This window comes from Microchirus variegatus, assembly GCF_963457635.1.
Source record: "Microchirus variegatus genome assembly, chromosome: 2".
NCBI classification, from domain to species: Eukaryota; Metazoa; Chordata; class Actinopteri; order Pleuronectiformes; family Soleidae; genus Microchirus; species Microchirus variegatus.
Window position 1 is genome coordinate 12,018,239 of NC_139803.1, and position 25,911 is coordinate 12,044,149.

A 25,911-nucleotide genomic window follows, 5' to 3' on the forward strand; every position below is an offset into this window, starting at 1 on the left:
GCTTTAGTCGTCTTTTACTTTGTTGTTGACCTCTCTTCAAACACATCCAGGACGGTAGTTCCCTATCTGCGCTCCCAGCTGCTGCATACACCTACAGTATAAAGCCACAGCAGTAAAAAAGCCTCCCACAAAGTGTCAACTATAAATTCTTGCCTGTGTGAGTGATGCTTCCGGTCGCTATGGAAACCAAGTATAATAGATAACCCCTCCCCTCTCTCTCTCTCTCTCTCTCTCTCTCTCCCAGTCTGTGCCTGCGTCTCTCTGCCTCTCTCCATCCGCACCACACAGAGCTACTTTGCGCACACAGCCACGGTCACAGCGAGCATTGCATCGACTCCAAGATGGCGAAAGCACGTCTGACTTGCCTCCTGGCTCTCCTCACAACGCACTGTAAGTAACACAACAACAAAATATTAATTGTTTAAAAGTGTGTGCCGCTTCAGAACCAGAAACTCGTTTCTGCGTGTGTGTGAGACGACGTTTAAACACGAAAAACAAGCAGCGAAAAAGAAGGAAAAGACGCAGAAGTGACGTTATTGTGGCACAGAAGTGCCGTTAAACTCTAAAGGGAGACAGACACACCGAGTTTTTCATTATTTTCCCCGAAATGACAAATGTCGTCGCCATTTTAAGTACAACTAGCTGTCAAAATGTCTGGCAAATGTACGTTTTTTTCCACTAACGTCCCTCCATTGTGTTTTAAACACAAATGTGAACTGTCATATGTTAGTAGAGGAGGACTACAGCCGTTTATTTATTCTCTTTGGGGGAAAAAGTTTCCACCTCCGTAAAGTTTTCACCAGAAAAAAAACACCGGGTTGAGTTGGTGTTCGCCTGCCCACGTTGTTTTTAACTATTTACCGGTGGTTTTTGGAGCTGCTGGGGGGGATGTTGGACGTAGTGATGCGAGATAACGGTTTTTCTCTCCGCGGTGGAATAAAGCAGGCTGTCCGCGGGAGGAGCCACAGCCAGAGCCAGTGTCCTCCTCCTCCACCGCCTCCTCCTCCTCCTCCCGCGGCTGCTGGACCCTTTCAAACCGCTTCGAGCTGAACTGGTAAACAGAAACAGCCGTCGGAAAATCAATTCGTTTCACTGTCCCCTTCTCCTGCTAACCAGGGAGAAGCACTCGGTATCTTTTAAGTTGATCAGTGTCACAGTCGCAGCCACAGCGAGCCCTTCTTTCATTATTAATTAGCTGCATTTTTCAATTTGCACATGAAAAAAACCGGATTTTAAGTATTGCATATAAGTTTGTACACTCCAGGGATGTGGAAAAGTTTTGAATGGAAACAAGAAACTATGGAATCCATTATAAAAGCAGATTTTTAATTTTATTTATTTTAGAAATGTGGTTAAAATGTGCGATACATCTTTTGAAATGTTAATTTCTACTGTTGTTGATGTTTTCCATTTTAAACCCGACCGTTTAATTCCACTGTGTTTGCAGTGAAATGCCACTTGTTGCTAGGCAATGCAGCAATGGATTCATCTATTTATTTTATGTCTCGTCGAGATTTTTTATTTTTATTTCTCAGCTTTGCTTTTTCACTGCTGTTAAACTTGTGTCACAGCTTATTCTGAACATTTACACAATTGGTTCTCAAAGTGCGGCCCGCGAGTCAATGGCGGCCCGCAGAAACATTTCTGGTGGCCCAAAATGAATTACAGTGGATAGTTTTAATCCAGGAGCTACTAAGCTTGTTAAATGTTTATTGGACATTACTGGATACAGACCAGTAAGTGTAACTATAGAACTGCAATCTGGTCATTAAAATTATTACAAATGGGATTTCTTTCAGTTTTTTTTCCTTTGGCGGCCCTCAGTCCAATGTTGGGTTCCTAAATTGGCCCTCAGGTATCAAAACTTTGAGAACCCCTGATTTACACCAACAAATGTACGATAAAACATTCCCAATGGTGTGATGCCCTACTTTAATGTTCTTTATTTGTCCTTTTTATGTCCATGCATGCATCCGTATGCTCTGTTTATAATGTCACCATATTAGTTTGGCATGAAATGTGCTGCTTGTTTTTTTCTCTCTCTCGCTCACATACCCACGGGTGCAGATGAAGGAAGGTGTGCGAGGACAGAGATGCAGATCAAAGCGACGTGCAGACGCTGCTGTGATCTCTCACGTGTGCGAATTGGCTTACTCTCTTCGCTTTAATCAGGAATAGCTGTAGAGCTTGTTTTCACATCTGTTGCTGTGCTCGCTCAAAAACCTGATTCTCTCCTACCTCCCGAGACATACCATTATTTTTCCCCCCTCAGTGATACAGTTCAGAGTCAGTCCTCTTAATGATGTTCCCCCTGAGAAATTCTGTGGCAGGGCATGGCAGTAGCACAATTGACATTTCAGGGGGGGCAGTGAACTGTTGAAGATTTAAGAATTTCTTTTGTCTTGCCCTGGACGGGGCTTAGCCATGTGGTCGACTAAAGCTCCCAGCCTGCACTGCCTCTGCTGTGTGTGTGTGTAGAAACAGGCCAAATCTGGCTTGACGGAAGCTGGCCCACAAGCCGTGTTGTGAATTACTAATTTGTGCTGATAAACACTTATCGCTAATAGGTACTGACTGTAATTAGAATGTTTCTTGTGTTTTGGAAATCTACTTTTTGATGTTCTTCTTGTTGTGTAGGTCAGACTCAATTTGTGATTCTTCGGCGCGGCCCCAGCCGTACCAAGTAAAGGCCAAACCCAGCATGACTGAATATGGCTGCATATCTCAGTCATCTGTCAGTGAAGCGAAAGAGGAGAGCCTTTGTTATTTTAAGTAGACGCGCTTACATCAGACTTTCCAATCTGATCTAATGGAATGCATCTACGTTTTTTTTCCTTTGTGGCTTCACCTGAGCCTTTTCACTTTAAAATATTCCAGAGAAAGTGGTTGAGACTTTTCAGAGGACATCTGTCAGATGCCTCTTGCCAAAAGCACGGCGAAGAGACACAGGGGAGATAGGAAGACGCTTAAAGTGGATTAGTACTGAGCAAATAGAAATGTAAAATCTAAAAATTATTTCACACTCTAGTGCTGCTTTGTTTTATTTATGTAGAGCAAATTTAATCCTAATTAAAAAAGGGTAGCAACAATTAATCAATTGTATGAGACGAATGAATCACACATTTTAGTTTCATATCTGTATTTGAGGACATTGTCATTTTGAAATTTGGAAAACAGAAATCTAATTTGTCATCAGTTAATAGAGAAACAAATTGACAGATTATCAAAATAAATGTTACTTGCAGTTTTACAGGAACCTGATACTTCCTGTAAAAGTAAACTCAAATCATACAAATGGCTCAGAAAACATTTTTCACACTTTTTCCAAGTGTTGAATTCACCTCCTACACAATATTGGCATTTTTATGACTTCACATTATCTTTCTTGTCACTCATGTCTGTCAGTTTAATCCAATTGGAGCCTTTACTTTATCTGAATAGATAAGATAAGAGGGAAATCTGTCTTCTGGTTTGTTGTTGAGCCTCCCCCTCCTGTGTTCTTTGCTGATAAGTAATTGCATCACTCACAGAGCTTTGACTAGGGTGCTCATCGGATGACGTGACCCAGCACACTCTTCAAGCATTTTTCCCCATCGTCAAGCCTCGCGTTTGAGCATTTCTCATAGCATAGTTTGGCATGTGTGGCGTAGCCCGTTTGGAGTAGCAGGAGTCAGCGTGCCCCTCAAGATAACTTCTCGTAACATGGCTCCCCCCTCGGAGGTGCACATTGTCAGATGTTTCCCTGCCCACCCAAAGATTGTGAGCAAATGTTTGAAGCACTCTCTGAATGGCATGCACGGGCCCCTGTGGGCAAGTCATACGCAGTCTGACATTTTACTCCTCAGAAGAAAATGGCAGGAGGAAGACATAGACAAACAGAAAGAAGTCCCATGCTGTGGCAGCATTTGATGTTTCAAGTCAGGAATCGATCCCAGCAGAGACTTGTATAAGAGATGTCAGTGACATAACATGTTTGTTGTCGCTGTCAGTTTGTCTCAATTCAGAGCGGGGAAATGTTTGGCTGCTTTATGCTCATTATTGCCTCACAAATTTTTTTTTTAATCATTTTGAAAATGGCAGCCAGTTAGCCATGTGGATATCTGTGCAACAACAGCCCATGGGATAAAGTCACAGTGGCACATGGCCCTCACTGTGGAATGAGCCAAAACAGCTGAGCGGGAGTGGGCGGTGGTGTTTTGAGCAGCGTCGCAGGCGTAACCAGAAATATCTTCCACGTCCCTCCCGAACCTGAGTGTGCATGTTAGCAAATGCGGCATTCCAAATAGGAAACACATGGAGGGGAGAGTCTGTCTCGTCGTATGTGCGCTGCTTAACAATCACAACCACCTGTTTTCCCTCGGAGATAAAAGGGCGCCCTGTTGATGAGCTTGGTTGAGGTCAGAGCCGAAAGGGCGAGTTGTGAAGAAAGCTCAGCAGTGTGTTGCGAGGTGAAGGCATTCAGAAAGCAAGCAGGGTGTGACGCTTCATCTCCAGAGACCCAAATCCATTTTAACTTTAGACGGAGAGAGGAAATGCAGCACCCACCTTTTGTCGTCGTCCGCTCGCAGGAGCACGCAGCAGATGCTGAGGTTTAAAGGCAAATGCTAATATGCTCACGTTCCAGAAATGGCAATGGCATGTGCATGCTTCAAATGTCAATAAGACTACCATTTGAATAAACTGAGACCAGCCTCCAGGCAGTGCATACTGACCAAAAAACTCCATCTGAAAATATTATAACAGCCTCAGTGTAGAAGAGGAATGTTCTTGTCAATAAATTCTAACCAGAGGTACGGCCAAAAGAGGCATTCATGAGAAAAAGTAGTTTACTGTCATCCTGTTTAGGTTCATGAGCTTTTTTTCAAATGACGGCTCTTCACAATTCAAGACTAAACGTGCTGTTTGTTGTTATCGGACATTATCATTCAGTGTTTAGCCTATTTTAGATCAACAGGATAATCCCCAAGATGCCTCTGTTCTGGCTGCCAGAGCTGAGGGCAGCACAAGAGCGGCTTCCTGTTTGATGGTATCTGTGGTCACATGGTCCCCGGAGGGACGAAGCGCCACAGCGACTTTTGTGCTAGGTGGTGTTCCGCTGGATAGTGACGGGAGAACATCAATAGGTCAAAAGCGAGCGGTATTGATCAAACATCGGGACGCTGTCAGCTTAGTGAAATGATTAGAGGCTTCATTAATGATACGGTCGACATAACATGTGGCTGCGCTGCGGCTCTGGGTCAGAAAGGAAAGAGCCCGAGGCTGCGCTGAGAATCATAACCAGATAATGGCTGTGGATTCATCTTTTGTTTATCAGGCTGTAACAAAAGGGCAATCATTGCCCAGAAATAGCTGCAACGCAGAGTCATCTGGGACCCTCAGGTGTTTGGTCACATTTCTGTCCAAACCATCGGTCCAACCAAAAATATCATCACGATTGTGGGGGGGAATTACTTATGTGTATTATTTGAAATAACATTTCAGTTGAGATAATACATCATGTTGGGTTTTAGGGAATAATAATGGCAGGAACCAGAGCCAGGTAAGCACTATACTATCAAACTAAATTATTAAAATGAACTCTAATTGTGGTGTGTGTGTGTGTCTGGCTAAAAGCTTTTCTGCCTCATTTTCAATGGGACGGGGGACAGCAGCAGGCTTTTTAGTTTTCGTTTTCAGTTCAGATATAGTTTCAGTCATAAAAATGAAAAAGAAAGTCGACCATTAATTTTCATGAAGTAAAAAACAATGTTGAATGATTTTGGCAAGGGGAAAAAGAATGACTTCATAATCTTATTCATGTTCAAGACCCTGAGCCCCTGTCTTTTCCAGGCACAGTTGTTCTTTAATCTTACTTAGTTTTATTAGATCTGTTCTGGGTAGGTTTCCACACCTCCACCACTGCAGTAACATGTGCCAAAACACCTCTGTGAAAAGAGGCCATGCTGATGGCTTGGAGTAAAAACACTAAATGTCAGAAGGACGGTTAGATGTGAATTAGTGGCATCTTCAGGGACGCAGCATAGAAATAATGGATGGGGCTTGGGTCAGTGACATGGACCTTAATGTACTATACTTAAAAATGAGAAGAATTACAAGCTGGCACTGCATGTACTGTATATCTCAGGAATGACAACCAATTTCTGAAACATAAGAAGAAAAAAAGACCCTAGAGGTTAGAAGCCTCTGTCAAAGCACACAATGCTTGTCTTCATTTTTGACTCAGTAGCTCCACATTTAGCCGATCATGCTGCCGAGAGTGTATTTCGGTGTGCTCGGGGTTAGACGTGACACAGAGATTTTGAGTTGTTAGTGATGAGTTCATGAGCTGTTAGCGATGATTAACTCTGAATGTGTGTGTACGTACATGTACACGTACGCTCGTGTGTGTGTGCGGGCATGTGTAAAATGTTTGACATATTGATTGGCTATTTTTTGCCCCGACCAGTTTCAGTGTCACATTCAGTATTGAGGTACATGTGGGTGAAATCGCAGCATCAGATTATCTGCCGTCATTCTTCGCGCCATCTCGAGTTCATCTTAAAATAATTTGGGAGAGTGCTGACCGTGAGAAAAAATCACAAATTAGATCACGGTGGTTCAAATTTGCTTAAGGACATTTGCGACTGCTATAGGCCGCTCTGGAATTCAAACTTAATGGAAATCTCACTTTAGATTTTTTATCACCAGACATTACAATTAACAGCATAGGAAGCCTTTGCTTTTGACCCAAAGTATGTGTACATTGCCTTAACCCTTTAACACCGAGCATAGCACTGATGAGACGTTTCCACAAGTGCATTTTGCGTTACCGTAATTACGCAACATCGGAAATATTCCAATGGTTTCTGAAAACTGAGTTGTACGTCAAAACCAACCAGTGGGAAAAACACATTTTTTTGGCCTGTTTTTGGATATTGACTCAAAAAAGTAGTTGTAAAATGTATTTTATACTGTTCAAATTTCAAATTCAATGCACAAAATCTGTTGTTCAACTACTGTTTTTCTAAATTTAAAAAGTATTTTGATATGCAGTATATTGTACTTAACTGCCAGGTATTGAAAGTTATTCTGGAAAAATGGGCAAAAGCACTTACTCACAGGACATTCTTTGGTCCTTTTATGGTTAAATTAGGCAGTAATTTTGAGGCTTAGGTGTTAAAGGGTTAATTAATGGCTGTAATGATTCTGAAGCCAAGACTTAACCTTTGATTTTGGTGTAAGTGAAGGTTGGCTCAAGATAAATAATAACATGATAAAGCAAAAAAGAAAATCAACTCAATGTCAATAATTATTGTGATAATAATAAGAGGTAAAACATTCAAACCAATTTGCAAAATACATAAACGTTACAGCAATATGGGATTAACCTCTGTATATGATAAGACCATTTTTTGGAGGGGGGAATTAAACTTCCCAGAGTCTCTGCTAGAAACCTGGCAACTGCTGAAAGCCGTTTAGAGTTTAACACGTAATCTCGCTAATATGACAGATTGTACATGTTTATTATTCTGTGTTGATCTGGCCATGTGGTGTAAGGGATATCTAGCTGGATATAATAGTTCTTTTGGGATTAGGTCATCCAAATTACATTGATTTGGATGTGGTATTGATCTCATAGTAGTTTAAATGAAAGAAGATAAGATCATTATAGGCCAGGAGCTGAATGCTCTTCTTCTGTGTCCTCACTGCTTGTGTGAAGAACTACCCTTTTTTTTTTACTTCCTCTTAAGATAAATTCTGTTGGGCCCAAGTTTTGGTCACGGTTTTCAGTCTTTGCATGAATCAGGCTCAGCATGCTCACCTCAACATGCACAGCTAGTAGCCAAATATGCGCGAGGGCATACTCTGAGTAAGTGAGTGCCTGAGATATTTGTCAGGATGCCACACATAGGTGACGAGTTTGTAATATTGTGGTTGGCCCCCTGTCTGAGCTCCAGCAGAGTGGGCCTTTACATGTGGCTCTGCTTGGTTTCTGCATCATACAAAGCAACAAGAGGAGAAAGCAGTTTGAGTGGATTTCAGGATAACTCTGGGGTCTTGTCAGCCATTTACCATCACTATATCAGGTCACTCAAAATGGCCATGCTCCAGCCTCAAAGCTCATTGACTGTCACATAACTTCAGCTACAGACCTGAAAGGTAACTTTAGGGAAGGGGTGGAGAAGTGTAGTCTTATTTTAGATATAATGTTCTATTTATTGAAATGCAGTAAATGATGGAAAACAAGAAAATGGGAGGACGTTTAGTCAAAACAGGATGACCAAGTAAATATTCCACACCCCCTCTGCGTTCAGGGATTTCCTGATTTTTTTGCAATTAGGATTGTAATTAAAGTAATTGTCAGTGTCTCAACATTAAGCCTCATATCATTTAAGAGTAATTCCCGAAAGGACCACGTTATCTTCTCTACCATTTCCTTACGCGAGACCGCTCCACTTTTAAGATCAGATTGACGTATGTGTACAATGACCATGATCAGAGCTTAAGCCGTAAACTTAAAAGGACCTGGAATCTTAAATGTGAGGATTTGTAACAGGGCCACAATTATCACCATGGCATTATTAAAAGGGATTTTCCAACACTAATTATGATCCTTGTCATGTGGAAAGATAAGACAATATAAAACACGTCATGAACATGACACGGAGTTATTTTAACTGTGTACAAAGAACATGTATTAACATTTTTTGTGTTTAATCTTCATTTACTGACACAACTTAGTGCATTATGGAGCAAAGGTTTTGTAAAAATATGTGGTGTTCCACTGACATGGACTAGCAGTTGTTGAAGCTTTATAACAACTGTTGGAAATGTCTTAGCCTTTTTTAAATGGGCATTTGTTAGACAAAGCTGCACCCTCAGGTGTTTCAGTCCGCTTCTCATCTCACTCAATCCTTAAAACAAAAGCCAACATCCCTGCTCTGGGGCTATTCTCTTTGAATTGAGGTAAAGAGAGTCCTAAAATATTCAGCGTACAAAAGCAAACAAGTCACCAAATAATTGATGGAGTAAATAAGAAACAGCAGCTCAAAACACGAGAACAAAAGCCATTTCGTCGGCAAGAGTGAATCTAAAAGACCTCAGAATGTTATGTATGCTTTTTTCTCAGAGGCGAACGATCAGAAAAACATACAGCAGACCACCGACCCGTGCACCCGATGTACTCCACCCTAAAGTTGAACCCACAGCTTCCTCACAGCTATTGAATTCTGGCCCAATCTGGTTTGAGCTCGAACAATGATCTTGTGGTTTCATGAGCTTTCCGCCACACTTTTCAGAGGCATTCTTGTATATATTCGTGCTGATGAGCGAATCTGAACAGCCTTCGTCCAGCCAGCACTCAATGTAATGAATCCCCCCCACCACCACTGCTTACAACCACATGCCCTCCCCACCCTTTAGTAGTCTTTCCCTTCCCCTGCCAAGAATCAGTGAAGCAAAACTGAGCGACTGTAGCTCCAGTATTATCACAGATCATCAGCACTCAAGATCATCAGCATCACATCTGTGGGCGTCTTTCCTTTGAGGCAATTCTTGGTGTGTGTTCAGTGAGAAGCACACTTCTCATGTCAGGGATGAGCTCTGATATACTGCTGTGGTGTGCTGGTATCTAGTGTGAAGCTGTCTCAGTCAGATCTTAGTATGAATTGGACATTCTTGTTTTACTGTTTTTCTTTGGCTATTTCGTGGCAGACTGGAGCTGCCAGTGTTTAATTGATGGAATATTAAGTTAAAGACAGGGTAGACAAGATATTGTTGCTTTTGTCCATCAATAATTCCACAATAATCTTTCAACAAAATGTAAATCAATATGATATGAGAGCGTCAAGACAACTAGACTTCTGCACGTCCTCTTCGCTCTGTTTCCAGCCTTGGAGAAATCTGGCAATGACAGGAGAGTTTGACCAATCATAGAGCAGCTCACATAGAGAGGGCATTGCTATTGGTTGTTTTGTGTATTTCAACACTCCGTATTCTACAGCAGCAGGTTTTAATATTTCTATTTACTAGTAAACCCCATAAAGTTCATCATGACCTTCTTAAAAAGTGGTGACATAATATTTTTCCCCCTTTATTTAATTACGTATCATGCAACTTTGGCTCGATTGTTACTAAGAAGAAATGTATAATATTAAACATGTCGATACCATAGCTACACGGCACAGTTTACTTTATGTCTGACACAAACAGACACAGCAGGTGATTGAGTTCGCCAGCTGTCTGCTATTCTTACTATAAAAGCACTCTGGAACTTAGCCATTGTTTCCCGTACGAGCAGGTTGCGCAGTGACACCTTTACTTCCTGCGTGACTGCGCTCACAGGCCACCTAAGAGAATGGGTGGCATGAACATGATCGACGATTCAGCCGCCTGATGCCTCTGTCTGGTATTTCCCACGGAAACCCATCAAGGATTCCTCCCTGAGCAGGTGATGGAAGTGTGGCTTCAGCAGTGGGTGGAGGGGTGGTGAGCAGCAGGAGCCTCAGATGATTTCCCTCCTCCCTCAGCTGTTGTTCGAGTAACATTCCCTGGCCCCAGCTCAGCCGGTCTGTGCAAACTATTTGAGTCTAGAGTATGCCTTTATGCACATTTGTTGTCTGAGGGGGCTGGTTGTTGGCAAATTCTTGCTTGGCAACTTTACACTACGTTGTCGCAATATTTATTTGTGTTTTTGTTTTTGTTTTTGGCAAGCGAGGCTTATGATTTACAGTCTTGATTTTTTCTTCCAGTTATGCGTCAGACAGAATGGAATTTGGACGTCTGTTTTCAGTATATGGGTTGTGAGAGAGTGCAGGGCGTCCACACCCTTTTTAATTAAGATTAATCCATTTCAGAGATTTGGAATAAACAAGTATCAAACCAAAAACCTGTGTGAAGCCATGTTGTATTTGCCTTTGCTGTGATTTCAATGCTTGAGAAAGCAGAATATTGCTTTTTTTTGTCTCCATCAAGTTTGTTGTCTCAAGTACAGAGGAGAGAGTTGTGTTTCTGTGCGAAAACGATCATGCCCCGTATACCGTTACTTTCACTCTGAAAAGTCTGGGGTTAGAAACAGAGACGTTGACCCTGCAGTCAACTCAACTGTGGCTGCCTGTCAGAGCTGAGATTTCACCTGTGACCATTCATCCCCACACAGGCAAACATTTTTGGTGACCTCACATTCTGTAACTCCTCTTCATGTACTTGAAGTTAGTGCTTACAATGAAACAGTCAGCATTGCTTCCCACAGCCATTATACAACACGCAGGCCAGTTGCCGTTGCTCGTGATGTGGCCTTTTTAAAGAAAATCTTTGTCAGGGGGTTGTGTTTGACCCTTGACATTTTGTTTGACCACGTCCTCACACTCTGCTCACATGTTCTGTCTGGCAGTGAAGATATTACTGGATGTGATCGACAGTCTGATACACTTCTGTGAAACTTCCCTTTGTTGTATTTCCTGAAATAGCAGCCAGAGTTAGTTCATTTGGATTGATGACCTTATTCAAAAGGCTGTTATTATACGGTCTGTCAGTTTGTGGAAAATAGATAACCTTGAAGTTTGTGCTTGGCTTTTGGAAGGAGGAAAAAAACTTTTGGAGTGTTGTGAAAACGTGGAACCTAACTACAATGCTTTTTCAATATTCATATCTTATACACCGCTTGGTTTCTAGTCGTCAAGTCTGTGGGACATCATTCTTGTAAAAGTAGACTTTAGAGACACTGGGATTTGTCCAGGGTCTGCTGTTTGAGAGCTGATAGCATCTTGATGACTGAGCTGAACTCTGCTGGGAAGCCCTATTATGAAGACTTTATAAGCTTCCTGCTCACACATTAGGCTCCCCGAGTGCCACAAATGTGAGACATGAGTGTATTTGGCATTGTAATGTGCTGGTACATGGTGTCTGTTGGCCTTTGTACTTAGTTGCCTGGTTTGTTTCATTCTAATGAGCCCAGAGTGCAGGGATGTTAAAACAACACTGAACTCCTGGCAATGCTGTCACTGTGTGAAGGGTTAGGTACGCACCTCATGGAAAAAGTTAAAAATAAAAGTCAACAGAGTTGCGCATAAAGATGGCACGTCCCTACAGGCTGTATCACAAAAAAACACCCTTTCGCCCTTTCAGTTCGGCTCGTTTCAGCCCTCAGTGATCGTCCTTGGAGCGCACAGGAAGTGAGGCAGATAAAACCTTTTGGACCTGCTAAGTCAACATGTCTTTGTGTTGGTGTTGTGGCATTGTTCAGTTGTCAGTTGAGCCAGAGTTCATCGTGGTCAGATACGCTCATCGTCCATACGCTCAACAATGAATGCTCATCTCTGCAGGCTGTGCCACAGTGTCAGTGTTGGTCAAATGGAGCATTATTAGGTAAAGGAAGTGCTGCCTGGTCAAAAAACAACAAGCCATGGCCCTATCAGAGCAGTCAGATTGGCCTGATTCCTGAAAATGTGTTTCCATGTATTTATAGGAATTATCAGTTAAACCTTTGTGACATTCATATTTCTGTGTGTGTGCATTGGATGGCGGTGGTTTTGGTGTGTGTCCGCAATGTCATTCAGGGATTTACCAGCATATATTATGATCTGACCAGTTCACTGGTGACTCACAGTGAGAGAAGGTTAGTGCACAGTAGCAATCGCCCCTCATATAATCCCACAATAGTGATCGCTTTAAAATTGTCTCACTATCATGAACTTATACTACCCGTAAGCCAGTGTTATGGCTTTACAAACGTTTTATTTTCATCACGTTTCGAACAGGCCTGCATGGAGATTGCATTCCTAATTAGGATTAAGGAAGGGGTCAGGCAGCCTGGACCAGAATGTGAAGCATTTGCAGTGAGTGCCGCCGATGCCATCTGTGCAGTGTGGTGAGGAGCTAATTCTGGCTCTGGCTGTGGTGAGATTTAACACAGATTCGTGTGGTAGCAGATTAAATTCAGGCCTGGGATTTGGTTCTCAAAACAGCCCCCCCCCCCCCAAAAAAAAAAATTATTGCAGTGATCTGAATTAGCCCCCTGCCCCTTACTGTTAGATCTCCTTTAAGCTGATGTTGTAGCACTCCCCCAATTCACTTGGACATCAAACATGTGTGGCATGTCAGATTGTTCACATAACAAAGATGCTGCGCCAGGGGAGGCCTACTCACCCTCTTGGCCTTCTACTTCGATCTGTTTTGACAAGGGCGTTCTCAGCGTCTCCTTCAGCAGGCTGACCTGGGTGAGAAAAACGAGAAGGCAATTATTTCATCAGGAAGTTGCAGCGAAGGCTTCCTTGGGAGGAGCTGCTCCTCACGCTTTTACCTAAGAGGGATCCCAATTAGCAGACTGTGGGGGCTCTGGCTGTCGCTGACAGCCATTATAAATAGTGTGTGGACATTTGAATGCTAACCTCTTCTCACTCTTGTGAAGGAACAGCTCATGACCTCTGGGTATTAACTGCTATTACCCACATCACTGCTGTACAGCTCTGATATTAGCTGGGGAGTTTAAGATTAAAACAGAATCATGTCTTGTATCACTAATTGTAGGTTTATTATCTTGCATTGAGTACTTATTTTCGTTTTTTTTTTTTAAGTTATGTCGTAAGTGGCTTCAATATTTGCGAGCGCAAAGGGAGGGGTGTTTATAGTCAGTGTTTCAGTAGAGAGTGCAATACTGGGCCCAAATATAACTCTCTGCTGTATCATGACTTCCATGGCATTCTCATGTCTGGAGTTTTGGACGACATATTCAAGTTTCCACTTCCACATTGTACATGTTTGGTTATTATTGATGTGGGAAAATGTATCATGAATAGGGTGTTGTGTTGTGCCATGTTATGTTCTTGCATTATAATATGTTTGCAGATTAATGCGTGTTTGCAGAGCTCGTCTGAGGTGGTTTTCAAGGTAGACGTCAAGCGTGAGGCGTTTACATGCATGTTAAAAGTTTGATTTTAGTTTGATCAGACTGAGAGTTTTTCTTAATGTCATGTAAACACATTAGTCCAACTAAAATTGAGCTAGTCTTAGTCAGACTAACATACTAATGCGATTCATAGTCAAATAAGTTGACTCACAGAGTTCAAGCCTATGTTCCTCGTCCGGAGTACTCCTTTATTTCTTTTCTCACCAATAATTCCACAACAATTGTATGCTCTGTCACAATAGCCCCAGATCATTGTTCTGTTTAATTAACCATTCATGTACTCCAACAGCCTGAAACTGTGTCACTAAACAAAGGTCTCCATTGGTATGCGTTGCTGCTGGGACCGTGTGAAGAGACAGTGTGATACCAAACAGCACTATATTTTTGTACAGAAACCAGCAACAGATTAACTAAGGGCCAAGATGCTTCACATGACTTAATGAATGATGAGTATTGTTATTATAACGCTGTTCAATGGGGATGAATTCTTTTTAAGTTCCTTATTGTGGAGAATAACTTTGGCACCGTAAAGAACTGTGTGTGTTCAAAAGGTGTTTTCCAGCTGTAAAAAGTAAAATGTGGATCAGCAGTCGATCTGCATGATATATAAATAAGGATTATGATTACAGCATAATGACAGACATTGTAAAACGATGATGTAACGCTTCGTTTTTGTCACTGTGAGGAGGAGACTGCAGCTGTTGCTTAGCATCTATTATCCATATACTTTGTCACTGTTATAGATGAACATGCAGGGTTGGTATAGAAAGTAAATGGTGCGCAGAAGTGCAATTATATCAGAAATTGTTTGGGTTTTTGTCTTGGGAAATCCCTGTTATAACTGAAACAGGATGAACCAGGAATAATAGGAGATAAAAAGTTCAGAGTGAAGCCTTGTGAGAAAAGATAAAAGATGAGTGCGATGCAAACAGGGTGGTGTGTGAGTATTTTAAGATATGAAACAGCCATTTAGTGAGCGTGGAATGGTCTAATGGGAAGTGATGTCTCAACACAGTGGCTATGTTTACAAAAATGTCTTCCTGCCCAATTCCGATTTCCATGGACTCTGAAATGATCTGATTGTGGTGTGTGTACAGCTTTTAGTGTGCAGTGTTGTCTCATTCTCCAGAAATAGAAGCAGAACATAAATCTTCACTCCTAAACAAACGCTGCACGTGTCTGCTCGTCCCCTCACTGTCTGCTATCCGTCTCATTTACGTCCTCTTCTGTGTCTGTGACTTTGTTGTCCGTTAAGTGTTCCTTTTGGAATAGAAATGCAGCAGTAACAAAACAGAAATATGTCACATTTACATTGATCAGACAAGTGATGGCATCGAACCAGGAAGTCATGATCAAATGGGAAGATCAGTTTTTTTGGATTGGTATGTTTACATATCATATTTTTATTCTGATTACAGCCAGGTATGTTGGCAAGAGGCACGTGTGTTCAAGGTGGGCGATTTTAAAAGTTGCTTTTCCTTCTCTGTAGTCCAGTCCTGTGAGCTAGTTGTGCTCAGCTCGAGGTCAAAGTGAGAGCAGGTCAGACGCAGACGCTAACGCTGACACAAAGTGACAGGTTCCCAGGCATTCGGTGACACCATCAGCTTCCTCCAATGCCCTCCGTCCTCTCATTGGCTCAGACCGAATCTTTGACCCTGCGTGGATCACAGGGCTCACCAGCAGTAAGGCACATCGGTTGCCCCAACTTTATCGGTCTCTGCAGACGAGGGCCGGCAGCAGCCGCGTATGTAAATGCAGAATAAATGAATACAGAAGAAGGCCTTGTGGGGAGAGCTGTACTGTGGTTGAGTACACCTGCAAAAGATAGGATGTATTTGAATCAAATCTAATGCATCCTATCTTTCTCAAATGTGTATCCACCAGGGGAAGAATGGTTAGAACAGCATTACAGTTCCCCCTAACTTTATTCAGTATGAGATTAATAAAATTAGCTTTTCACTTAGTTAGCTTTTTCATCTATATGCAGGCGAAGTGCTTTAATGTATGTTGTGCAGACGCTCAATAGACAATGTTTCTTAGGTGTTTCTGTATATTGACCACTTAGCATTCTGAACATCACTTCATCTGAGCAGGAGCACTTTCATCCGTGAACATTTTTAATTCTGCAGGCTCTTTGCTACCTGGCCACAGGACAAGGTACTGAGTCTGGATCGATGCATCCAACTCTATGGAGGCTACATTTTCACTTTAAGGAGTAGCTCAGCATTTTGGATAGTAAAGATTTTTACTTTATTGACCAGACCAGAAACAGGTACACTAAAACGCTCTAAAGATGCCGGTATTCAGATTTATTTTCCTAATGGATAGAACCAGGGTGGGCTGTTTCTCCTCTGTTTCAAGCCTTCAGTCTCAAGTCTAAACTAACAGCTGTCGGCTATAGTCTTATATTTAGGCTCCAGATATGAGAGTGGTATCAATCGTCTCATCTAACTCTCCAGCAGAAAGTGTATGGCTGTGTTTCCCAAAGTTATTTAAGTCGCCCAGAAACAGGGAGGACGAGAAGCCATTTGCCCTCTTTCCTGCGTTTTTTACAGGAAATGGATCAAACTATGACCCAAATACCAACGTTGCTGTGTATAGCAAACCTTGAATCCAGTGGACCACTCCAGTGATACATTTATGTGCAGGTTTAATATAGCTGCATGTTTTACATACAGTTTAGCTGCTGCTCTGGGTCCAGCCACGTGTGGGCTCAAACATCGTGACGCGTTGTCTCTTCCTTTTTTACTTTTCTTTCATGTTTTCCCACGCAGACTGACAGAGTTAAAGTCGACATGTGCTGAATTGTTCGTATACAGAGCTATCGTAAGAGCAGAGGTAAAAGTAGGTGTGAGTGGGAAGAAGACAGTTCAACACACGTGTGGGTTAAAGGACTGTTGGATAAGCACAGCTGTGACAATAAAGCCTCAGGAGGGGGTTATTCCCCCTCACTGCCAGCTCAGCCCTAAAACCTCTCCCTTGTTGTCATCATGTCAAGATGTTCCTATTTCCACGAAAGAGGACGTCTGAGGTCTGTGTGCAGTTACTTTCTCCCACAGCTAACAAAACAGGTTGGATCCTGTGTATCTGTGGTCGTAAGGTGGGGAGCAGAAAGAGAATCCAGTTGGAAATATCACCAATACTCTGATAACTGGGAAGTGGAGCAGAGGAGCACGCTTTGTCTAGGATGTAGCTATAAGCGTCTCTCAGAAAGAGGCTTATGGTAATAATGTGATGCTCTTATGAATTAATTTGTCAGGCTTTGCGCTCTATCTGACATCATGCACTTTTATCAAATAAAAATTAGCATCCACTCAGGGTAAAGCTTTCAGAGACATGCGAGTGCTCGGGCCACAACTTTTTTACTTGCCTCCTGTCAGCGTTACCAGTACAGAGATCCACAATTAAAGGGTAATTTCATCCCTAATTCCCTGTTCATAGTGGCACAAGTGATGTTTCACTCTACGGCTTAAGATTTAATGTTAATGTTAAACCGTTAACCTTTTTGTAAACAACCTGTGGCTTTCATTTCTTCAGAACCCTCTCTCCTTACTTGTCTGCTCAGGGCTCCCGTTGAACTTTTCTGTTGTGACACAGAGACGCAGTAGTTGTGTGCACTTAATAAACTTATAAATTAACATAAATGTACACTCTACAGCCAGTTTTGCTTGCTTACAGTAAGAGGGAATATCTCGCAGAAGTGAAACCCCGCAATAGACTTAACAACCTCTTAACACAGCATGTTATCCATGTTGAACATGTAGTCATTCTTAAAGCTTTAACAGCATGCAGGAGTGATCTAATAATTTAAGATCATCGAAGCTGGCGCCGCTGATGTCCTTTTTTGGATAACTTATGACTAACTTCCTGTCATTTGCTGCTGCCTTTACATTCCTCTCCCTCCTCCCTGTGTGTCGCCTTTTGAAGGTGTTTGGTGTTGGGTGTGGGGGTGATTTCACAAATAGCCTATCCTCATGTGAAGAAAACAGTGATGTGAGATACTGGGGAAAAAGTCTATGTGAATGGGAAGTGGGAGTGGGAAAATGCCAGCCTTGTAGACAACCATTATACTCATTGGGAAAACAATGATGTCATCTTTTGCTTATCTAACCTGGCTTTCTTAATTCTGTCTCACAGTCAATGGTAGAATACATCATACAGAGCACATGCCCACTGTCTTCTTCTCTGGGTTTTGGTGTGTTTCCGTACCAGTGCTACAGCGCCACATACAGGTCTGGCATATGTGCTACGGTGTTTAGTTCAGTTGCTTTGTGGGGTTTCGTGTGGATGAAGACATTTCTTGAAACCGTCATATGGAAATATTTTTCCAAAACAGCAAGAAAAAAGAGATTGTTAACATTTTGTGTCAAAAAGTCAAAACAAATGATAGGTGAAGCCATACATTGAACTGCTTTTCATGCATTATAGAACATTTAATACTGGTTTTTCGCATTTGTTTAGTTTACTGGTAACATACATACAAGTTGTCTCTTTGACGCTGACCTGAACCTTGCCAGTTATGCGATTAGAATTCGTACTGTAGTTCGCAGATTTGCATACGTTGCTAATTGTGTCTTTGCTGTGTCATGAACCTGCTTCTCCTTTTAGTTTTCTTCTTCCTTTACAGAGAACAAGCAGCTCCGGCTGATGTGTTTATGTACTTGTGGGATAATTAGGGGAGGCGATAAACCAGTGCACCGAGTCGAGTCTCCCTCAGCATTTACATTCTTCTTTTCTCCTACCGCAGCGATAGAGCATGTTTTCACTCCTCAGCAGCCTCATCGTTGCATGTTTTACCTACCGTTTAAATTGGAAACACGTTGCTGAATACATATGAGGGGGGTTATCTGGGACATGTTATTCGTGTAACATTAGCCGCATGCAGTAAATATGTACCCATGTTCTCATATTCATGTGCCTTGCTCTACACGTGTTTGGATGCACATGCCTGTGGAAAGGTGTTATAGCCACTGTTGCTTTTTTAAGAGCTCAGAATATGTGACTCATACTCATACGCATATTCTTGTCATTTTTTTTTTTTACAAATGGTTGACCTGAGAAGCTCCGCGGCAGCAGCGTCAGTCTATTTATTGATACAGCTATTTTGTTCGGGAAAACTTTGGGGGAGGAAATTGCCTGTTTTGCACTAATTAAAACTTTTTTTTAGATTAGGATAATGAAGCATTTGTGTCAACAACTTGTTTACCTGCAGAAATCTAGAGTAAATAAAGTTTCTAAACAGCAACCGGTTGATAGCGAGTGAATCTGGGTGTGTGTACTTTGATGTCTGAGACTTTAAAGGGGGCGTGGGAATATTCTCCACAGGCACAAGGCTTAGATACTCCTCGGAGAATATCACTGGTTGCTTAATTGAACCTTTCTATTTATGATACCAGCCTCACCTCTCTGGATTCACCAAGCAGCAGCACAGGAAACAAGTGTGGCCTCCCCCGGGAAACAACAGAAGAAAGGAGGGATTCATTACACAGAGGCAGGCATCAAGAAATACACAGCTCCTCTCCTCCTATTGTATTATTCAGTGATGTAAATCTGGGAGGGGGTTTATGAGGGCATTACACTAAGATTACACAGAAAACCCTGCACCCATCATGGGGCCAGCGAGGAGATTAAAGAAAAAAAAACTTTGCAGATTTACAGACTGCCAGATCTCACACACAGCTGTGGTCCAAACCAAGACCAAGATGTATATGCAGGTCACTGAGCACCTGCATGGATTAAATGGTTCTCTTATTATCATATCACATACAGATCATGCTAACCTCTCTGATGGAACTGATTATCCTTGGCTAATGTCTGATAGTAGTTGATGATAGTAATACCAAGAACTTGCTCTGTCAGCAGATCTGCTTAAAAAGGACGAGGTCATTCATTAACTCAACGAGTAATAGTCGGACTCCGCTCTTCTCCTCCAGTCTGCATGCCCGAGTGTTCTTGGACAAAACAGAGAATTGTAAATTGCCCCTAATGGATGTGCCAGTGTGAATGATAGGTGACAGAAAAGCAAATCTCTTTAAGTGCTCGTCAAGAGCAGATAAGTGCTATTAATCGCCATGACCGCAATGAAAAAACGTAAATGTGTTGCAGTGTCCTTTCAATATTCCGTATTAGCTTCGGTCTGCAAATTCTTCAAGTCAAAACTGACCCTTAAACCGTGCTTGTTCGACATCCAACTCCACTGAGGAGTTGACTTTTATCCACTAGCATTTGTCTTTGTAACTGGTCCATTTCAGCCGCGTGTTTCCTGCTCTGATGATGCTGACGTTGCTTTTTCGTCATCATGATTGTCTCTGCAAACAAAATACGATGACCTTAGACCCTAGGGCTAGACCTTAGAGACTTTTGAAGGAGATCAGAACACAGACAGGATGAGTCGGACACGATCGGGAAAGGATGTGCCAGACAAATTGTGAGGGAAAAAGGGAAACACCACTCTCGTAAGGAATAGTCAGCACCATAGTTCAGCTCTTTCTGTTTCCCTGATAACGCTTTTTGGTGTATGACAAGTTCACACTCTACAAAGCTGTAACATTGTCACTAGTACTGCTAATGGCAAAAGTCACTTTATTTGTTCATGCACACTTTATGCCAGCAAAGATTCAGAATCCAATTCCCCCTTCAACACTAAATCTGCAATAATCAGTTTAATCAGTTTAACAGCTTTTAGTCCTATAAATTACTTAAGGCTGCATATTACTTATAACACCAAGGGTGTAAGAAAACATTGATAGTATCGACATATTTTCCACTCCATATTGTTAGCATGGTTTTAAGTATTGTTGTTTTTTACGATCCCAGTCATCTGTCATCGCCCCCGTTTTGGGACTGTACTGTTCCAAGTTATCACCAGACTCTTTTGCCAACACAGTCTAATGTTTATTATTGTTGTGATATTAAATTTGAGATAAAGCAATTCAGTTTATCCAGTGAAAAAAAGAGTGGGATGTTAAATGGTTGTAAAATATCCCTTGCACATTAAGATAGAGGCATACAGAACAGAACAGGTGTCTATTTCTGTAACAATGGAGTGCAGCGTGTACGTGTGTTGCCATCCCCTGCTGTGAAGTGAAAATTGAGAGTTAGTTCACAGAGATAAGCAGTAGGATGGAGCAAAATATCAGGGCCACCACACATTAATTGCAAAAAAAGGGAAATTTACAGAATCAGAGATCAGAAAAAGAATCCAATACAGTCCTTAAACCCTAACTATCAATTAAGTAATTCACTTAGCACGGGTTTCAAAATGTAAGTAAGAGCTGCACAGCTTTGTGGATTAATATTAAGCTAAAATATTCAAAAAATTAAAAAAGAGACACAGCAGCAGCAGCTTAACTGAGACATGTTGTGGGTTATTTATTTCTTCTTTAAAAGGACTAGAATGTTTCTACACATCTTAAGTGTATGCATTATGTCTTTCTTCTACGATTATGTAAAAAAAAAAGTGGTATCAAGCCATTATTAGTCATTATTATGGTCTGTTTTTACCATTTCATACAGGAGATAAAATATAGACAGACGTCAACGTCCATTCCTTTTTGAGTGGGGGTTTCATGTCTTTTCCTGGACAGCTGTTTCCATGACAGACCTCTCAAGCCTTTTTATCTCGACGTCAAGCTCACTTAGTCACCTAATCTGGCCTAATACCACCGAATTAAGGAGGAGCCCTGGGATGTAACCGCCATTACTTCTTTCTGGAATTATGACGAAACTGAGCGTTGCATTTAATGATAAGTCACAGGGACTAAATTAATCACCTGCAATAATATATTGTCAACTTATGATGATTCTATTTCAGCAGAACATATTCTGATATTTTGGACTCTTGGCATACTTGGCCTAGTTAGATTTGGTGTTAAGTTACACAGTGCACGCAGTGCATCTGAAATTTAAACCCACAAGTAAGCAGTGGCGTGCCTGGCATACACAAGCTTTTGTCAGAAACGGTAAATATAGCATATCTGTGCACATGGATGAATTCAGTTAAGTGACAGGATTGTCCGTGGACTTCCGTCATCGTTCTAACCTCTCAGTGTACAGAGATGACTCAGCCGTGCATTTCTTATTTGAAGATTGGCTGACGTCTGTGTCGCAACAGTAGAGGAAGAAGAAGAAGAGCTCAGAAACACTGGAAGTTGAAAGCGCGCAGCCTTTTCATTCCGCCAGAACTTGTGCAGAGTAGGTGACTGCTGTCATCTCTCTGAATCAAGAAGTGCACATTGTGCTCCTTATTCCCTTCTGCAAGTCTTTGGTAAAGTTCTCACAGTTTTCATGTGGTGCTGTAAAAGCTAGACTTTATCGTCTTGGGACCAGACTCTGTTGTGTCTGCATCTGTGGCACAGCTCTCACTTTTTAAATCACATCTGGAGGAGCCGCAAAGCTTAATCAAATATTATATAAATGTAACCTTTAATTATTGTCATCGGCTTATTTTATTTCATTATATAGGCCTTTTATTTATTTATTCCTGCATGAGGTCAGCGTCAGATAAAGAGCAACAGTCTGGAGCTGCACACGAAGATGGAAGAGCGATTATCATCCATTTTATTTTATTTATCAGCAACCAAGTGTGGGCGTCTTGACACTGTTACATCTCTGCTTTCATGTAAAACAGTGAACAATGATCAAATGCGCTTCTGCAAAATCGACTTTCTATTTCCATACCTGTGTAATTACAACAACAAGAGTCCAAATATGGACTAAAAGTCACTGTGAAGACTAAACTTTTCCACAAAGCTTCCTGAGAGGAGGTCTCTTGTTGTCAAATGTAATTGTGACCCAGTTCGCCGCGGTGTTATTACTGTCAGCAGTGGCTAAAAACAAGCTGTCGTCTTCTTGTCATGATCTCCAGAAAGACTGTGTCCTAATCAGCTTACCCTGTCTGCTTTAGTCGGGCGACCGTGGACACTGCTGTGGATCCACATGACACTCAGTGGACGCCAGGTTATCCCTCTTTCTTTAAACGAGAGGCCCAGTGGTGCTAGTCATTAGTCTCAGAGCACACCTGACTTAAGAATCACATGGATGGGGCACCAGCCTTTTTTAATTCATTCATTTATTTACACAGTGGCACAGTGCACGTGTTGATGAGTCCGTTCTTTAGTTAGCGTTCATGTGAAAGTGACTTTGTGGAGATTAATTTTTTCGCGGGACCTTAGGCTGTCACGATGATTCAGCAGCGCTGCCTCTCAAGGCCCTGTCCCTCCACCACCACATACCAACACAGATCTGTCAAGGGTGCATTTGCACCATTTGTCCCACTTGGGCAACAGCATCAGGCCCAAAGAGAGAGAGAGGGAGATAGAGGAGGGGCTCGGCAGGCAGTTGAAATACTGACTAGTGACTTGCCCTGAAAAGGGCACATGCCTCCCTGCGCAATTATCCAGTGTGCGTAGAAGCAGCACCCCCCCCCCCACACACACACACACACACACCCTCATTACATACATTCATACACATATAATGCTTTGAGTAAAATTGGACACTGAAAGAACAAAGCTCCGGATCGTCACATGACATCACATCACGCTCGCCACTTAATGTGAGATTAACATTTCCATTCGAGTAAAAATGTGATTGTGAAATTTGACGATGTGTGAAGGTGAAAGGGTTACAAGTAATCTGCAAGAAGAAGACTATTTAAAATAAAAAGACATCGCAGTATCATGAAAATTCATATGCTCATATGCTGTCCTCTTGTTTTTCAGGCGTCCTCACTGTGTTAGCGGTGGAGCTAAAGACGGTCAACGCCTCACCATGGACTAATGAGTTTGACAGTAAGAGCCAATGGAAATAATGATAAATAAACCCTGATAAAAATGCCTTGAATTAATAATAATATTCACCGTCTTTTCTGCCCGACAGAAATCGAGTTATCGTGTGTGATTGAGTCCATCTCTACAAGCAGTCCCAGAGTGGAATGGAAGAAGATTACAGTCGGTGGACCAAGTTATGTGTTCTTTGACAACAAAATCATAGGTACGGTGTGAAGTCACAGTTTATTTGGTATTTTATGCATGTCATTTTATAATCTTTACTTATCGATTAAAAATTATGCAGAATTTTTGCTTATTTTAACCATAAAAGGGCCAGAAAATGTCCTGTGAGTAAGTGTTTTTGCCCATTTTCTAGAATACCAATCAATATCTGGCAGCTATTTACAATTTACTGCATGTTAACGTAGTCTATCAACAATTATATAGTATAAATATATAATTGTACCTGTTGTTGTACATGAACACCAGACAGTTTTTGTCTCGATGTACAAAAACCCTTGGAATTTTTCCGATAGCACAAACTGTTTGTACATAATTACGCTAATGCAAAGTGTTTATTTTGTTGTTTTTCTGTCGACAGGCGATCTGGAGAACAGAGCGATATTCAGAGAACCCGCCTCGCTACTGATACTCAACGCCACGAGATCGGACACGGCCAAGTACCGCTGCGAGGTCACCGCCGTCAGTGACCAGAAGTCGTTCGATGAGATTGTGATCAATCTCGTTGTAAGAGGTACTTCAATTTACCTGCATCATTGATTCATTTATGTGTGTCTTTGTGTATTTGCATATTTTCTGAGTTTAGGACTAACACTTGAGTTGTCGTTAGGTGGTTTCTGGTTATGGTTAAGGTCAGGGATAAGGCCTTAAGATGGATAGAAATATGAGTTTGTGTACAGTATGAAACTACTATGTTTGTTGAACAGGAAGTGTGATATCGGCTAGTCGCACTTGCGTTATTATATTCTGTACAAACACTGACAAAAAGCCAATAATTGATATTTTTAATGAATGAATTTGTCATATATTCCTTGCCATGTGATAAATGATAACTCCCGTCATTGAACATTGTGGTTTGTATGGAATATTAATGTAAGGGAGCTACAATTTCATCATTTCCATAGTAGTTTAATGCTAATGCTAGTGTTTAGCAGTGGTTCTTCACCCTCTCTCTTCTTCTTCTTCTCTGCTTTATTTCCTCATCTGCAGGGATAAAGATATTAGATAAAGTGTCAGAGACTATCTGTGTGTTTTTACATCTTAATTAGTGAGCTAACGGTGGTGTTTTATATCGTTACAGCATTTTGAGGAGGAGGAGCTATGTTAGCTGTAGCTCCTGTGCGTCATGGAGCCATATATTTAGACATGCCTCAAAAACACTGAAGAGAAACTCTTAATTCCACAGTTTTTTCACATCCTCCAACACCCTATTTTCTAGCATAGAATGTATGAGGAGGAGCAACTCTGTATTTGCTTTACAGGCTCTTTAAGGTTTGGATTAACTGGCGTGTGTGTGTGTCACATGTAGAGTCAAACATACGAGACAGATGCATTGAAATATAAAGGTTCAAGCAGGAAACAAGCTATTATTGTGCCCTGACACTTTGGATGCTGTAAGACGAGACCGTGCTGCAGGTCGCACCAGCCCTTTGGCATACACACTAGGATGTGTTATGACCAGACCTGCCCAGCTGCAAAGGCGTGTTCTGGGCTATAAGAGGAAACCTCTGAAACTGCATCTACTCTGAATTGCAGTTCTAAAGAAAGCGAGAGCGCGTGTTTTGGTGGCGTTTTTTGGCACGGGGCGAAAATCATGTACCCATCTGGTCGTGTCATTGCGGTCGTTGGTTCCAGTGAAGCGTAAAGCCACGCTCCGGTCGCATCATGAGACAATGGTGTCAGTTGTTTGATCTTTGTGATGCTCGGCAAATGTGAAGCCTTCACGCTCATATGTTTTTGTGTCACTGCAGTGAAGCCGGTGGTGCCCAAATGCTTCGTCCCCAAATCGGTGCCGTTTGGGAAACCGGCAGAGCTGAGCTGCGTGGAGGACGAGGGCTTCCCCGACTCTCAGTACCAGTGGTTCAAGAACAAGGAGGAGATTCCCGACGACCCAAAGAGCAGCCTGAAGTTCTTCAACTCCTCGTACGTTCTCAACGCAGAAAAGGGAACTCTGGTGAGCTATGTGCGCGCCGTGGTGTCTTTGGGACAAGGGCACATGGAGCGGCAAGGGCGGGG

General features: G+C 42.0%; 1 protein-coding gene across 1 annotated transcript in view; it reads left to right on the forward strand.

Moving 5' to 3' along the window:
- Positions 1 to 323: 323 nt before the first annotated feature.
- The window catches only part of LOC310924262 (junctional adhesion molecule 3B-like), a 30,882-nt gene continuing 5,294 nt past the window's right edge, over positions 324 to 25,911 (forward strand). Inside the window, exons 1-5 of the mRNA XM_083885934.1 lie at positions 324 to 390; positions 23,608 to 23,676; positions 23,765 to 23,878; positions 24,257 to 24,409; positions 25,647 to 25,849. Coding sequence (XP_083742060.1) covers positions 342 to 390; positions 23,608 to 23,676; positions 23,765 to 23,878; positions 24,257 to 24,409; positions 25,647 to 25,849 — 588 coding nt within the window. The 5' untranslated portion in view covers positions 324 to 341. The remainder of the gene's footprint in view (positions 391 to 23,607; positions 23,677 to 23,764; positions 23,879 to 24,256; positions 24,410 to 25,646; positions 25,850 to 25,911) is intronic.